Below are 16,369 nucleotides of genomic sequence, written 5' to 3'. Positions count from 1 at the left end.
GAAGAGGCTTGGCTATGAGTGTAGACTGAGGTGTCCCCACGGTGCCGTCGCCCCAGGCAGGGCGGGACTCACCACCAGGGAGGCTGTATGACCCTGCTGGCCGTGGGGATGGACCGTGGCCCAGAGATACCTGCTTTGCAGACGAGAAACAGCTATGAGCAGCTCTAACTGCATCTTCGAAGCCCTCCAAGCATGTGCCCTTTCAATCCCCCTCTGCATTCTTCCCTAGCGCTCTCTTCTGGGAAACACAGTCCCGTCCTCGTAACTGTGACCAGGTCAAATTAGAACCCGAGATGTGACACTCAAGAAGCGGGCGTCACCAAGTACCAACCTGATTCTGAGGCGTCAAAAGTCCCCCAAGAAAGCAAGGCCAAGAGGGAGCCCCAGGACACCCTGTTCTCTGTTTCTCCTTCTCAGAAACGTTTGCTTCAAAGGGACATTTTTAAAAATGAAAATTGGAGGGAAGAAAAATTGCTGGAGGGGAGAAGAACCTTTTGAATTCCTTTTCTAGACAGATTAAATTGGACCAAGAAGAAGCCAAGATATTCAGGTTTCAATCACAAAGATGCCAGCTCATTCAATAAAGACGCGTTATACACCTGCTACGCGCCAGGTACCCACAGACTGAGATGGGGCCACGAACAGAAGACAAAGCCTCTAGTGCTAGAGGATGGACAGACAGACATGCACGAACACACACACACACACACACACACACACACACACACACACACAATCCTATGATTTCAGGGGGCAGTAAGGCAACAAAGGAAAGGAAAGTGGGATGCAGAGAGTGGTAATGGATTTTTCCACAGGACAGCAGGGATGGCCTCTGAGCAGAGACTTCAATGAACCTGGGCAAACCCTTGGATCTGCAGGAGAACATTCCCTCCAGGGCTGAGACAGGCGGTAACGTGGCACACCCCTTACTACTGACTCCTTTCCAGTAAAGTAACACAGGGCGAGCGGTTGCTCCGCCCCCAGCTCCATCATTTAAGAAGGAGACTCGGGGCCTGGCCCCTGCACACAGTTTACACAGGGCAAGCCCGCTCTCTGTACAAACACACACCGAGCACTCACTTGCAGTGAGTCCCCTGGGAGAGGCATGGTCACACCAACACGCCCAGCAGCATCTCCTGCTGTCATCCCCGCCTGTGGCCCCGGTGCCATGGCCCCCGGAAGGGGGGAGGGCAGCCCAGCAGCCGGACCAGCAGGCCTCGTGGACTTTACAGCCAAACAGAGGAGACTGATGCTCAAATAATCACAAAACCAAACAGATAACTACCAACAAGGCGCCCTTTGAAGCATGAGGACAAGATGCCAACAGAGGGTCCAACAGGAGGGCCTGGCTCAGGGGCAACTAGGGGGCTTCCCTGAGTGATGCCATTTGGGGAGAGAGCTGGGAGCTGGTGGGGAGGAGGCCAGCTTCCCCAAAGAGCATCTGTTGGACATGCTTAGGAGGACAGAAGCCAGGAGGGGAGTGAGGATGGGACGGGGTGTGAGGAGACGGGAAGGAAGCGAGAACACGGGGCCTGCCGACCTGGCTCCGGGTCCTCACCCCCACCCTAGGGGCAGTGGGGGCCAGCGAGCCACTGAGCTGGGCACAGACACCTTGCATGCCACGGGATTGGTGCCAAGAGTGAAGCCGTGCAGCCAGAGGACAGAGAACCCTCTTCTTTGGTTTAAGAACAAGATCTGACGCCTGGTCCTGGAAGGAACGATTTCAACTCTGACCCCAGCACCACAGCAAAAAGTACACAGAACCCCAACCAGACCTGGACTGGGACCCGGCCCTGGACGCGTCCGTCACTGTCACCAGCCCAGCCTGGGGTGCCGGTGGATGGGCAGGACCAAGAAAGCACATGTAACTTCTCCGCCCATGAGATACTCTCCATAACCAGACAGGTGGGCCTCTCCGCCACCGTTTAAAGATGAAGAAACTTGAGGTCCAAGGAGGAGAAAGTCCTCAGCCAAACCCCCAGGCCCAAAGGCAGCACCAGGCCTGGAGGGAAGGTCTCCTGACTGTGGGGAGCCTGGTGTCCGCAGATGCCGCTAAACAGATCCTCACCGGGAAGGACTAAGTGGGAGAAGCCACAATGAGTGAGGAAGCCCAGGTGGGGAGCCCAGGGGACAGTGCGGCCGAGGGCCACCAGCCGGGCACCAGGAAACCCGGGCCCCGGGGCACTGCTGCTGTGTTCTGGCACCAAACAGCTACAACCCATCCATCTGTGATGAAGTGTCCTGGCTACGAAATTTCATGCCTCACTGTAAAGTCCGTCTCGGGGAATTTCCTGGCAATTCAGCAGTTAGGATCCAGCTTTCCCTGTCGAGGGCCTGAGTTCAATCCCTGGTCAGGGAACTAAGATACGACAAGCTGCGTGTCCAGAAAATAAAAAAATATAAAAGTAACTGTCTGTTTATTATCTCTAGAGGCTATTTCCACAGACTGTCAGTTAACAGCCTTAGGACTTGAAATTGTCTATAGAGTTTAAATCAACACCCAGGGATTTCCCTGGTGGCGCAGTGGTTAAGAATCCGCCTGCCAATGCAGGGGACACAGGTCCGATCCCTGGGCCAGGAAGATCCCACGTGCTGCGGAGCAACAGAGCCCATGCGCCACAACTACTGAAGCCTGCGCGCCTAGAGCCCATGTTCCGCAACAAGAGAAGCGACTGCACTGAGAAACCCACGCACTGCAACGAAGAGTAGCCTCCACTTGCCGCAACTAGAGGAAGCCCGCTCTCAGCAACAAAGACCCGATGCAGCCCCCAAAAATCCATATATAAATATAAATATATATACACACACATGTGTGTGTGTGTGTATATATATATAAATCAACACCCTTTTTTTTTTTAACGAAATCCTTTCCAAGTTTTTTAAAAAATGAGTTGGTAAAAAAAATGAGTTGGATAGTTTACTTCTCTCCTCTGGGCCTCGGTTTTTCATCCGGGAAACAGCAGGCGGGTGCAGCAACCCAGGCGTCTGTGAGTCATAGGAAATCAGTCAGGTAAGCCTCTCCAATGATAAAACTCGCTCTGCTGGGTTTTGGGGATTAGGAATCCGTTTACAAGGGTGCCAGCACAAAGAGCGAACATCTCGTAGAATGGAAATCACCCTCGGGAATTCCTCAGGAAAGCATCGCAGTGGAGGCGGGCAGACCCAGAAGACGCTGCAGCTTTTCCCGGCCTCGGAGTGGGTCCTGGCTCTCTAATCAAGGACCTAATGAACTATCTGGCTTGTGTTTAATTTAAGGACCACATTTCATTTAAAAAACATAATCATGGGGGGGTGGGATGAATTGGGAGATGGGGAATTGACATATATACACTATTGATACTGTGTATAAAATAGATGACTAATGAGAACCTACTGTATCGCACAGGGAACTCTACTCAATGCTCTGTGGTGACCTAAAGGGAAAGGAAATCCAAAAGAGAGGGGATATATATGTGTGTATAGCTGATTGACTTTGCTGTACAGCAGAAACTAACATAATATTGTAAAGCAACTATACTCCAATAAAAATAACAATAATAATAATAATACATGTCTGTGAACACGGACTCCCCCCCAGCCCGAGGATGCGCTCACACAGAGGCCAGGAGTGGGGGACCCTCACGGCCCGGCTTGCCCCAGCCAGGCCGCACTTTCAGTGATCGTCCCTCTCGGTCCGGTTTGTGCGGCACTTGTACACACACACGGCTGTATGTAATCTGACCCGACGCCACCTCAGTCCTTCCGAGCCACTCCCCTGCCGGGGACCCTTGTCCCCGCCGTGACAGGCGCCAGAAATACCCACCGACGACCCGGTCTCCTCTCCTTATGCCCATCTTCCTCATCGCCGCGGCACACAAAGCCACCTGTTGCCGCAGCTCTTCAAAAGTCACCTTCGTGATCTCCTCCCGGCCTTCCCCTGGGAAGACAAAAAGGACAGGTCATCCGTGGACCATCCTAAAAAGAAAGGTTGAGTCACAGAAACGGATCAAAACTCACACCTGTTCAAACAGGTTAGAAATATGTACCCAGGAGATGTTACACAGGTGCAAGGAACACAAAACAAGATCAGGCTTACCCGCTGTTACGGAAAAGAAAGGCTGTGGGAAAGGGCACCTCTGAGATGCACGCCCAGAATTTGCCATTTAAAGATTTTTTTGTTTCTTTGTTGTTGTTTTTTTTTTACAATTGGGAATGCTTTTATGAAGTGAAGAATCCTTTGATTTGGTTGCGATTCTTTTTATACAACTTTCCAAGGGCTGGGGGAGGAGGAGGGGAAATCAGTGTTTAGTGGGTACAGAGTTTCAGTGAAAAAGTTCCAGAGGTCTGTTGCACAATGTAAATATACTTAACGCCACTGACCTGTACACTTCAAAATGGTTAAGGTGGTAAAGTTAATATTTTGTGTTTTCCCCCACAAAAAAGAAAAAGAGAAAGTTGCCGAGATAGTGTTTGGAAATCATAAGCACTGCAGTTTCTGAGCGCTTCGGAGCCTCTCCAGACACGCGGCCCCCCAGGGAAGTGGCCCGGCCACACCAAGAGGAAAATCTGAGAAGCTGTGGGGACTCACGTGCAACGTAAAGCGCCACTCTGTCGTTCTCCTTGTGTCGCAGGAGGTTTTCTGCATAGTTGAGGCGACTGCCTTTGAACCACTCGGGGACATCTGCGATCCCTTTGGATGTGTCCACAACCTAGAGCACGACAGCAAACCAAGACACAGACACACGTGAGCGTGACACCTCGGGTGCACAGAAGCAATTCTGAGTCCCAAGAAGCTAGCTAACTCGCCGGCCCGAAGAATTACTAGATTGCTTTAGAGACTGAAGGCAGACCTGGCCCAAAGGCTTGAAACTGTAAATAGAAATGAATGCGATATTGTGCACCTGAAAGCTGCTGAGAGCAGATTTTAAGCAGTCTCACCACCAAAAAAAAAAAAAGTAACTGTGTGAGGTGACTGATGTGTCATTTTTCTTGGTAATCATCCCACAAGGTGTATGTATATCAAATCATCATGTGTACACTTGAAATAGATATAATTATATGTATCAAGTGTTCCTCGCTAAAGTTAAAAAAAAAAAAATGCCAAGGGAAAACACCACTGCCACTCATTTACTCTGTCAACAGCTATTAAGCACCTACTTTCTGAGCAATGCTGATGAGAAAATAAATAAGAGAGATGGGGCAGCTGCCCAGTGTTCAGGGTCTGACCAGGAGCATGGAAACCTGGAGATTAAAGTGCAGGGCCCGCCTGACCCGCCTGCCACAGCTTTCAGGAAGTCGGATCCCTGCCTCCAGCCTCGGGAGCCGGAACCTTGGTTTTCTTCTCCAAGTGCCGACAGATGAAACTTTCAGAATGGTTCACCCCATAATCAAACCAAAAATACAATAAATGATACTCTGAATAACAGAGTTCCTATTTCCTGGTTACTTATTGAGGATAATGAGTTTTTAAAAGAAAAATCTCTAAAACCCAAGTAAATAACAAAGCTACTGATAGTTTAAAAAGCAATTACAGTATGGGGACTTCCCTGGTAGTCCAGTGATTAAGACTCTGCACTTCCTCTGCAGGGGTCTGGGTTCCATCCCTGGTTGGGAAACGAAGATCCCTCATGCCATACAATGCGGCCAAAAATAAATAAATTAAATACATTTTAAAAATGTGAATGTATGTGATATCACTGAACTGTACAGTTTAAAATGGGTAAAATGGGGACTTCCCTGGTGGCGCAGTGGTTAAGAATCTGCCTGCCAATGCAGGGGACATGGGTTTGAGCCCTGGGCCGGGAAGATCCCGCATGCTTCGGAGCAGCTAAGCCCGTGTGCCACAACTACTGAGCCTGCGCTCTAGAGCTCTCGAGCCACAGCTACTGAGCCCGCGTGCTGCAACTACCAAGCCCGCACACCTACAGCCCGTGCTTCGCAACCAGAGAAACCACCACAATGAGAAGCCCTTGCACCACAACAAAGAATAGCCCCAGCTTGACGCAACTAGAGAAAGCCCACTCGCAGCAATAAAGACCCAACGCAACCAAAAATAAATTTATTTTTAAAAAATGGATAAAATGGTAACTTTTGTGTTATGTGTTTTAACCACAATCCTAAAAAATTTTAATAAAATAAAAATAAAGTGATGCCCTACTCTTAGGATCACTCAGATTCCCAGGACACAACTTGGGGTCCACATGCACTGGGGGGGGGGGGCCCAGAGCCTGCAGAGTCCCCATAAGGTCCATGACCCTAACACAATCTCCCGCCAACTCCCTAGGACAATGACTTTTTCCATTGATGTGATTTAAAAGAAGATATGACTTAGTCTTCCCCAAAATTAACACTTCATTCTGGATCATAACCATGAAAAGATAATGTGTGAGCAAACTCTCTACCTACCTCATCATACATGCGTGAGAAGACAATTCCACTGAATTTCCAGAACTCTGCCCAGAAGTCCGAATATGACTCAACTGACCAATGATACAAGTCATCATAATTTTCTGGGGAAAACAAAAACAGGCACATAGCTCAGATAAATCTTAGGAGGAAAGTCTTAGTTTCTGTGTGTCTGAGGGGTTCAACCCCCACCACTAATACCCAAGAGGAACAAAAACAATGAAGTGGTGATTTTATATTTTAATCAGCATGCCTAAGACCACGGACTCTGGACCCAGAAGGCCTGGGTTCAGAGCCTGGTTTGGCCATTTATTAGCTGTGAGGCCTGAGGCAAGAAGTGCTGCACCTCCGCTTCCTCATGTGTAAAATGGAAATAATAACAACTCGCTTCATAGGGCAAACATGACGATTTCAACGAGCCCGTGTATAAAATGCTTAGAACACGGGAGTTCCCTGGTGGCCTACGGGCTAGGATTCTGGGCTTTCACTGCCATGGTCCAGGTTCAATCCCTGGTAGGGGAACTGAGATCCCACAAGCCGCATCGTGTAGCCAAAATAATAATAATAATAATAGAAAGGGAAAACGTAAAATAAAAAAAAAACGTAATTAAAAAAGTAAGTATATAAAATGCTTAAAACAGGGCCTTGGACGGAACCAGAACTACATTAAGAGTTTACTGTTATTATACCAAACTCAGAAAACCTATGTTCAGTAGATTTGAAAACCCAGTCAAAACTTTAAGCTTGCTGACGACTCCTCACGCCAGGACGATGCTGCGGGATTTTTCTGGATTATTCATTTATTTTGATTTGAGTAAGCGATACATTCACAGGATTCAAAATTACAAAGCTATATAAAAGATTAAAGGTTATATGGTTTAAAAAAAAAAAGAGCCCCCTCTCTCTTACGCCCCACAGCCATCTAACTTTTCTGGCCCAGAGGTAACCAGTTAACAAGATTTCTTTGCATCTTTCCAGAGATTTTCCGTGTCAGTAAATACACCCCTCCCCATCCCCCCGCCCCTCCCAGTTCAATACGAATGGAAGCACAGTCTTCTCACCAGCCTCTAATCCTGGGACCGTGCCCTCTTTGGGCCTTTTTAATCTAATACGTTTTCAACGGGACACAAACATTTACTCGCTGGTGCTCCCCGGTGTGATACCAGCAGGAAGCTGACCAAAAGGCCGAATTCTCTCACTGCACCCATCGACTACGGCTTAAACTGTCCTCGCTGGGGGTGTATCCAGAGGAAGAGACACAACGCTCCCCGTCCTTTAGCAGGGTCCCTCCTCGATGTGGTGTCCATATGTCCTCAGTCGTGCGGACTTGGGAGCCGGGGTGGCTGGGGCAGGGCTGGGACCCTGGAGGAAGCTGGGAGCCCAGGTCCAGAGAGTGAGTGGGTCTGGGGCAGAGATGGGGAAGAACAGATTGGGGCGACGTGGGAGAGTCAGCACAGCCGTGATGAGGGGACACGGGCCTTAGAGCTCTGAGCTCAAGAAAGAAAGAAAGGGCTTCCCTGGTGGCGCAGTGGTTAAGAATCCGCCTGCCAATGCAAGGGACACAGGTTCAACCCCTGGTCTGGGAAGATCCCACATGCTGCGGAGCAACTAAGCCTGCAAGCCACAACTACTAAGCCTGCAAGCCACAACTACTGAGCCCACGTGCCACAACTACTGAAGCTGGCACGCCTAGAGCCCATGCTCCGCCACAAGAGAAGCCACCACAAGGAGAAGCCTGTGCACCGGAATGAAGAGTAGCCCCCGCTCGCCACAACTAGAGAAAAGCCCAAGTGCAGCAACAAAGAGCCAACGCAGACAAAAATAAATGAATAAAAATAAAAAGTAAAAAAAGTAAAAAAGTATATGCCTTTAAAAAAAGAAGAAAGAAAGGGAACCTGGTTCCCAGCAATGATGCCTGCAGTTTCTCTGAGCCTCACTCAGGAACCTCTCCAGAGCCCCACCCCATGTACTCAAGCCAGGGCCACAGCCCAGGTCGACCAAGCACGGGGAAAACACACCAGGGACGGTGCCTCCGGAAGGCTGGGGCCAGCCCTGACTCTCGAGACGGAGCTTAAGGACCTCAGGCAGGCCACTCTGCCTTTCTGGGACTGCTTCCCTTCAGTGTCATCTGGCAGTCAGCTGGAGATGGCCAGGGGTCCTCCCGTGACAGCACAGGCTTAACCTGCACCCCGGGGCCAAGCTGGATGACCCGCGTTCAGACCTCTGCTCTTGTGACTTACTAGGCAGTGCACTTGGGCTGGCAGCTTCACCTCTCTGAGCCTCTGCACTCTCACCTGTAGCACGGGGACAACCACAGAGAGGAGCAAGAGAGCCCGTTGCTCACATACAGGCTCCGGGGCCCCACCCTCAGGGCGGAGATCCTGCCACTCTCTAACTAGCTGATGTCACACAGTCACTCATCTCCCCTGGGCCGCAGTCTCTTCCTCCCTAAAAGGAAGATGATGGCAGTTATCATAGGGCCACCGCAAGGACTGCATGAGTCAAAACACATGAAGCACTAAGAACAGTGCCTGGCAGCGAGAAAGTGCCTGAAGGTGTTACCCTAACCATCACTCCTAAGTGTCCTGCGGGAATGTGACACACGATGGGCTTCCTGACAGCACAGGGTGAGCTCAGACAGGGATGGAAAAGCACGTCAGTTAGCAGGAGCCTGGTCCCATGTTCTTGGTCGAGGAGGGCAGTGCTAGGCCCCGGGGCGTGTCTGGGAGCAGAGCCTCTGGAAGGCCTGCAGGAAACTGCACTAGACAAACAGGCCCTGCAGCTCCTCACTCTCCTGGGCTTTTTTTTTTTTTTTTTTTTGGTAATCACCTTGATCCTCACAAATTGCAAAGAGCTCCGGCACCAAAAACGCCTCCGGGCTGACACAAGAGGTGGAGCAGCGCCTCCCCTGAAGACCTCGAAAGCCCATCATCACACAAACGCATCACAACAGCATCCCGGAGAGTGGAGGATGTAACCAGCCTGGTGAGCCTGGGAGCAAGCAGTCACGGTCACGGCAGCACCTCAACATCACGAGGACCCGAGAGGACGGCAGAGAAGTGGGTGGACTTTGTTGGGAAACCTTCCCACCATGGACAAGCGACCCACAGGATTCTCCAGTCGAGCAGGGGCTGCCCCCAACCTCCGCCATCCTCCACCACTCAGAGGCTGCGATCCGGATGCCCAGGGGACCAACCACAGGTATATTTAGTTCAGCCTACACGATGCTCAGAAAGAAACTGAACTGGCTGATCATAAATTGTTTTCAAATGAAATTCAGGATCTCTGGCTTTTCCCGAGAAGACAGGTCACCCAGCCGGGGGGCGGGGGCCGCCAATGAGTGTCACCTCCTGCCATGTTTACGTCCCCGTGTTGTCCCTCCCCCGCTGAGCAGGGCTCAGGAAATGCCGGCGCGAGCCTTGTGAGGCTGGGTCATGAGGTTATAACCACGCTGCAGCTTCCACCTGGCTGCAGGACGCCAGTGGCCATGTTGTGAGGACACTCAAGCAGTCCTAGGGGGTGTGAAACGGAGGCCTCCTGCCCACGACCAGCACCGACTCATTGCCTCGTGAGCCAGCCCCCCGGGACACAGAGCCCCCAGCCCCGGCTGATGGGCGGATACAGCCTCGGGAGACCTAGAACCTGCACCACCAGCTAAGCCCCTCCTAGAAGCCTGGCCCACAGAAACTGAGAGATACTAAAGGTTTACCATTGTTTCATGTCATTAGTGACAAAAGTCTTGGGGTGACGTGCCATGCCGCAGTAGGTAGCTAACGCCCCATCACTCCACACGGTGACGGTCGGCTAAAGCAGGTAACAGCTGCCCCGCCGGGCCCTCCATGCACATGCGCACATGGGCGAGGCACCCGAATACAGCAGGTAAGAGCACCGACTGCACTGCTCACAGCTGCGAGACCTCAACCAAGACTTCGAGCTTCCGTTTTCTCAGCTAGGAAACGAGATAAAAGCTGCACCTGCTCGGCCGGGTGACTGAGGATTCAGTTAGTTAATCCGTGTACAGTTCAAGAATGCGGCCTGGAGTGCACGAAGTGCTCACTAAATATTAACTGCTATGAACATCCCTGTCACCTGCCTGGTCCCTGCAGGCGGCCGAGTTTATAATCCTCAACTCCCCCCGCCCCCCGCCCCCCACCTGTGAGAATTCTGACCGGCCTACACCTTCGAGTCTCAGCTGAAGAACGTGTCAGCCCCCTTCGACAGCATCCTGATAGACCCGGAGCTCAGAAGGCGGACAGCACGCGCCCCTACACCCACTGCTTGGTGCTGCTACCTTTGCACAATCCTTCTCCCCACAGGACACCTGAGCTGCTGGAGGAGAGAGACCAAGCCTTCTATTTGTTGGCCAGCTCTGTCCCGGATGCTGGCACACAGAGGCGAGTTGTAGACTGTGGTAGAAAGACACTTGGGGACTTGCCTGGCAGTCCAGTGGTTAGGACTCCAAGCTTCCGCTGCAGGGGGCACGGGTTCCATCCCTGGTCAGGGAACTAAGATTCCACATGCCGCGAGGCCCAGCCAAAAAAAAAGAAAAAAAAGACACTTGGCACAGTCCTCCAAAAGAGGGTGCACTATAAAGCTGGTGGCACTCCCCTAATGACCGAGGGCTGGTACATGTAGTATGTCCCCTGGGGCCTTGCAAACAAGGTCTAGTGTCACAGGCACATAAGCTGGGCTGGGGCTGCAGGCCGCCCGTGAGAGGTCTGCATCCAGAAGGCGTGCAGGGGGGTCCCCAGGAAAGCTCTCCTGGAAGCCAGGACAAGAACAAACCAGCCTGTGCCTCTGGTCCTGGAAGAAACAGTGCAGCCCTGCCCCTCTTGAAGTGCCGGGATCGATGACCTTGGTCTGGGGAGTCTGCCGGGCTGGGGAATGCCCCCCATCCATCCAATCTCAGGGCTGGAGCAGGGCTGAGATGGCCTTTAAGGATGTGCACCTTGCTCTCTCCATACATCCAAACAACAGCACTGCTCCACACTGCCTGCCAGTCACATACCAGCCACTGCTGGCGGCGCAGACAGTATAAGTTCAAGGGTGCTGATACACGTTCAATAGGAATGCTCACAAACAGGGACCCCCCTGGTGGTCCAGTGGTGAAGACTCCGCACTTCCACTGCAGGGGACACAGGTTTGATCCCTGGTGCTGCGTGGCCAAAAAAAAAGCTCACAAATAAATGAAGCAAGACAGACAAAGCCCAAATTACATGCACTTGGAGAGCAGAGGAAAGGAGAACGTGGTCAAAGAGAATAAACAGACTAATGAGAACCTGCTACACAGCACAGGGAACTCTACTCAGTGCTCTGTGGTGACCTAAATGGGAAGGAAATCCAAGAAAGAGGGGATATGTGTACATGTATAGCTGATTCACTCTGTGGTACAGTAGAAACTAACACAATATTGTAAAACAACTATAAAAAAAGAGAGAATAATCAGAGAGAAGACAGCATTCAAGTTGGCTTTTAAAGCAAAGTCTAAACGCCCAGGGCCAGTTCCGTGGGAAGGAGAGAAGCAGGGTGGGTTAACCACCAGGAGTGGGAGAGGAGGAAAAGAAAAAACCAAGGACTAAACCACTCCCAGGGACTTCCCTGGTGGCACAGTGGTTAAGACTCCATGCTCCCAAATCAGGGGGCCTGGGTTCAATCCCTGGTCAGGGAACTAGATCCCACATGTCGCAACTAAGAGTTCACATGCCACAACTAAGACCTGGTGCAACCAAGTGAATAAAATAAAAATATTCAAAATAAATAAATAAAAATAAATCACTCCCAGACCAAGAGAGGAACCCCACTCAGCTCAACTGATGCCGTCACATGGGGACCCAGATCATCATCACAGACCTTTGGGTTTTCAAAAGAAGCTGGAAATCTTGCTTTTCCTATGTGGTCTCTCAATGTATGAGCCACCTGAACTAGGTCTGCAGGTCCAACCTGGCCCGTGGGTTGAAGGGCAGAGAGGAATTGGGCAGGCAGACTGGGAGCCACTGGTGCTTGCCAGTGTCTTCTCAGCTACCCCCACAGGCCAGGGGCGGGTGATCATTTGTCACCCTCATGCCCACCCAATGACACGGGCCCTCTCATTATGCCCATTTTACAGATGAGGAAACTGAGGCTCTGGAGATCTGGTGACTTCCTTCTGATCACACAGCTAGTAAGTGGTGGAGCCAGTTCAAAATCCCGGCAGTCAGATTACAGCTCAGTCTCATGCACCTCACAGGACTGCCCTTCTGTGAAATCATTTCTGTGAAACCCCCCCGTAAAACAGAAGGGGGGATGGCTGGCAGAGGGGCAGAGGAAAGAGAGACGGAATCCAGGCAAGGTAATGCAGAAGAATGCAGACCCACTCCTGGCTCTTCTTGGGAATCAAGTCAGTCCTCCAGGGGGTTCCCTGGCGGTCCAGTGGTTAGGACTCCACGCGCTCATTGCCGAGGGTCCAGGTTCAATCCCTGGTTGGGGAACTAAGATCCCAGAAGCCGAGCAGCGCAGCCAAAAAAAAACAAAAAAGTCTGTCCCCCAATCCAACACACATTAACTTACCAACTACTATCTGAAAGAAGCCACATCTGTCTCCAGGGGGCTCACTGTGCAGGGAGCGGAAGGGCGGGAGGAGGATGGGCTGGGCTAGCCAAGGGAAAGGCACACCCCACCCACCCACACCTGGAAGCTACGACACCCACTGTGCTCTGGGGGGCTTGCAAGCTGCCAGGTAGCAGGATTTGCAAGTCCATGGTCAACAAGGAGCCACTGTGAGCCCTGGAGCCCAGGCATGACAAAGTCAGACCTGTGCCCTGTGCTTCAAGACTGCTCTGGCAAAGCCCACATACAGGGCGTACTAAAGGGCACGGGGAGGAAAAGCAGGAAAACCAACCAGCGTTCAGGGAAGAGGGCGCGAGGGCCCCAGGGAGATGCTGGCGCTGGGGTGGGAAGGGGACGATGTGAGAAGGCAGACGACCCACGTCTCCAATTCTGTGAGGCTCCCCGAGGACAGTGATGCCACCAACGGAAACACAGGCATCCCTGCAGCCAGCAGAGGGGGCCAGAAGGGGAGGGCAAGGGCCCTCAGGAGCCGAAAACATCTGAGATGGGGGAGGGCGCAGGAGGCAGTTGGACCAGCCAGGCAGAGCTGGGGGAAAGCTTCCCATCCAGAAAAGCGCCTCTTCGCCCAGGTCCACACCCAGCCAGGTAGCTCCTGAGGCCAAGGTGGTGGCTGGAAGGGGGGCCCTTGACTAGGTTCGGTTTAGGGCTGGGAGTGTAAACACGTGAGAGGAAGGACTTCTGCCCCAATCCCAGAGGCAGACTCCTCGCTGACCATCCTTCTCCTTGGTGCCCAGAATCCATGCTGGCCTCTAGCAGGGTCAGCCTGGGAGGCGACAAGAGGACAGCACGAGGTACCGCTGGCCGGAAAGTGACCCCTCCCCAAGAGAAGGAAAGAGCCAAAAGTCAGAAAGGCCTTGTGTCGGACAGGAAGCCTCCCGGGGCTGAAGCCCAAGACCCCAGGGAGCACACCTCACAGGTAGAAACACCTAGCAAGGGACCTCTCAGTCCACAGGGGTTCCAAGACCAAACGGGGGACCCTCCCAGGGATGGGGGGACCCTCCCAGGGAGACCCTCCCAGGGGAGACCCTCCCACGGATGCTGCCATGAAGAGGAGACGTGCCCCCCGGAAGCAGAGGAACAAACCCCTGCACATACAAAACCCCACATTCAGAAGATGCCCCACCTCTGGGGAGGGGTCCCCCTATTCAGTGGCTCCTCCAACCCCCAGAGGAGGGAAACTGAAAATCAGAAGACCATTCCAACAACTAGGAGGGATCCCGACACCAACGCCCAGGAAAAGGCGGCGCCCGGGACCCCAGGAGGAGAGGCCCTCTGCCAGGTGGTCCCTCGGACCCCCCGAGGGGGGGAGCCCGATTCCTGGAAGCTCCTGGCCCCGGAAGGTGGCCGGGGAGCCCGCGGGACGCGCGCCCCTCACTCACCCAGCGCCAGGCCGCAGGCGGCGCCCACAGCCGCCCGGAAGCGGTCCATCTGCGTGTTCTTCTTGCTGTCAGGCTCCCACATCACCTGGCACTCCAGGATCTCCTCCCGCCCGGCCCGCGGCTCCTTGGACATGGCTGCGGAGGGGGACGGCCGGCGGGGAGGCCGGGTCTGCGAGAGGATGGGGACCGGGCCAGGGGCCGCGGCGGAGGCCGGCGCGCGCGACACTGGTCTGAGCTGAGCAGCCGACGTGCAACAGCCGCACTAGCAGCTGCCGCCCAATCCGGACTCTCAGCGAGCCCCGCCCACCGAAGGGCCCGCCCACAGGAGGCCCCGCCCCTCCCGGGGTGTAACCTTCCGCGGGCGCAGCGCCTCGCATAGGAGTGCTGCCGCCTCCGGGACTAGAACCTGCACACGCCGACCGAGTGGGGATGCGCAGGCGCGTTGGGCTCGGGCTCCCCAACCTCACCGGGAGAGTGAAAGGGTTAAACCAGCGCTGGCAGCCAGGGGCCAGAGGCTTGAGGCTCATTCAGTTGTTCATCCATTCGCCATTTATTTGTTCTTCCTGCACATATTTACTGAGCGCTGACTGGGTACCAGACACGGAGCGGGTGTTGCAGATACAGCACCGATCGAAGCAAAATTCCTGCCCTCTGTCAACAAGAGATAAGGGGTGGGGGACAGGTGTGGGGAGGAGGGGAGTCAATTACAAATATTATACATTTTATGTATATATATGTCATACATAGAATAATATGTACAATAAAAAAGAGTATACTAGTGAGTACCATAATATACATAGATTATTACTCATAATGAAAGGTGACAGGTGCAATGAAAAATCAGGGGAGAGTAGAAAACATGGGAGGAGTGTTTCTGTTTAAATAAGGTTGTCAGGGAAGCTCCCATTATGAAGGTTACTTCCATCAATACCTTGAAGAATGAATGAGCTATTTAGTTATCTGGAAGAAAAGTTTCCAGGCAGAGGGAAGAGCAGTTGCTAAGGTCCTGACGCAGGAGAGTGTTGGACACGGTTAGTGAACCAGCGAGGAGGCCAGTATCTTTCACTTGAGAGACCTAGAGTAGAAGACAAGGTCAATGAAAGAAGAGGTGGCAGCTCAGGTGGGTCCTGGAGACTGCTGAAGACTTGGGCTCTTACCCTGGGTGGCATGAGACCACTGGAAGGCTGTGAGCAGCAGGACATGCTCTGACTATAGCTGTCATAGTGAGGTAGGAGATAGATGGGCTCCAGGCTAGGCATTTACAATGGCCTGTTCCCACCTCTGGGGTGAGAAGATGAGCTCCAGGCCAGACATCCATTACCAGCTCCCTGTTTACATTTCCCAAGGCAAGAGACACCTGGGCTCTAGACTACATAATTATGACCCGATTCCTGTCTATATTTTGAGATTTGCACCTTGATATAAGAAACAGCAACAGAAATAGGGTAAATAACTGGACATTTGGACACTTTTATGGCAGGGACAGAGAGGGCTAAGAGATCAAGAGGTCATACACTCCCCATCTTTGGGACAAGGAAGACACTACGCATGCGTAACAGGCTTCATGGGGTCAAAAAGTTAGGGGATGCCAGACCATAATGTCTTGCTATCTGTCTCCCAGAGGGCTTTGCGATGGGATCCATTAATTGAGGGATGTATGTGCACCCAGGGGAGGGGCCAGAGGCAAATTAACCCTGGGGTCAAAACAATATGGCTGGCCAAGAAGAAGACAAAGACCCGGAAGACTACCTCTTTATAAAGAATTTAAACTCCCCAAAGGTGCGACTCTGGGGACTCTCTCCCTAAGCGTGCCCTTGCATCTTTGCGCATGTACTTTGCTTTTCCAATAAACTTTCTACTCTTCTCTTTACCTTCTGCTTCCTCGCCTGAATTCATTCCTGACAAGGCAGGCAAGACCTAGGGACCCAGGCCCTAGCCACTGGCCCCTGTGGTGCAGTGATTAGGACTCCCGGTCTGGGAACTAAGAATGAAGATCTTGC

At 52.5% G+C, this 16,369-nt stretch overlaps 1 protein-coding gene across 4 annotated transcripts in view; it reads right to left on the bottom strand.

The window, feature by feature from the left end:
• AACS (acetoacetyl-CoA synthetase) overlaps positions 1-14,674 on the bottom strand; it is a 54,314-nt gene extending 39,640 nt beyond the window's left edge. For 2 of the 4 annotated variants that reach the window (XM_057745019.1, XM_057745017.1), the window contains exons 1-4: positions 14,370-14,645; positions 6,385-6,488; positions 4,568-4,688; positions 3,803-3,916 (exon numbers count right to left, since the gene is read on the bottom strand). In XM_057745019.1, the coding sequence (XP_057601002.1) occupies positions 3,803-3,916; positions 4,568-4,688; positions 6,385-6,488; positions 14,370-14,502 (472 nt within the window). In that variant the 5' untranslated portion in view covers positions 14,503-14,645. Of the gene's footprint in view, positions 1-2,921; positions 2,986-3,802; positions 3,917-4,567; positions 4,689-6,384; positions 6,489-14,369 lie in introns of those variants that run through there. The other 2 variants (XM_057745016.1, XM_057745018.1) reach the window with 2 other exon arrangements.
• Positions 14,675-16,369: the final 1,695 nt, after the last annotated feature.

This window comes from Hippopotamus amphibius, chromosome 8 (assembly GCF_030028045.1).
Source record: "Hippopotamus amphibius kiboko isolate mHipAmp2 chromosome 8, mHipAmp2.hap2, whole genome shotgun sequence".
NCBI classification, from domain to species: domain Eukaryota; kingdom Metazoa; phylum Chordata; class Mammalia; order Artiodactyla; family Hippopotamidae; genus Hippopotamus; species Hippopotamus amphibius.
This window is presented reverse-complemented; position numbering and strand designations above follow the sequence as displayed.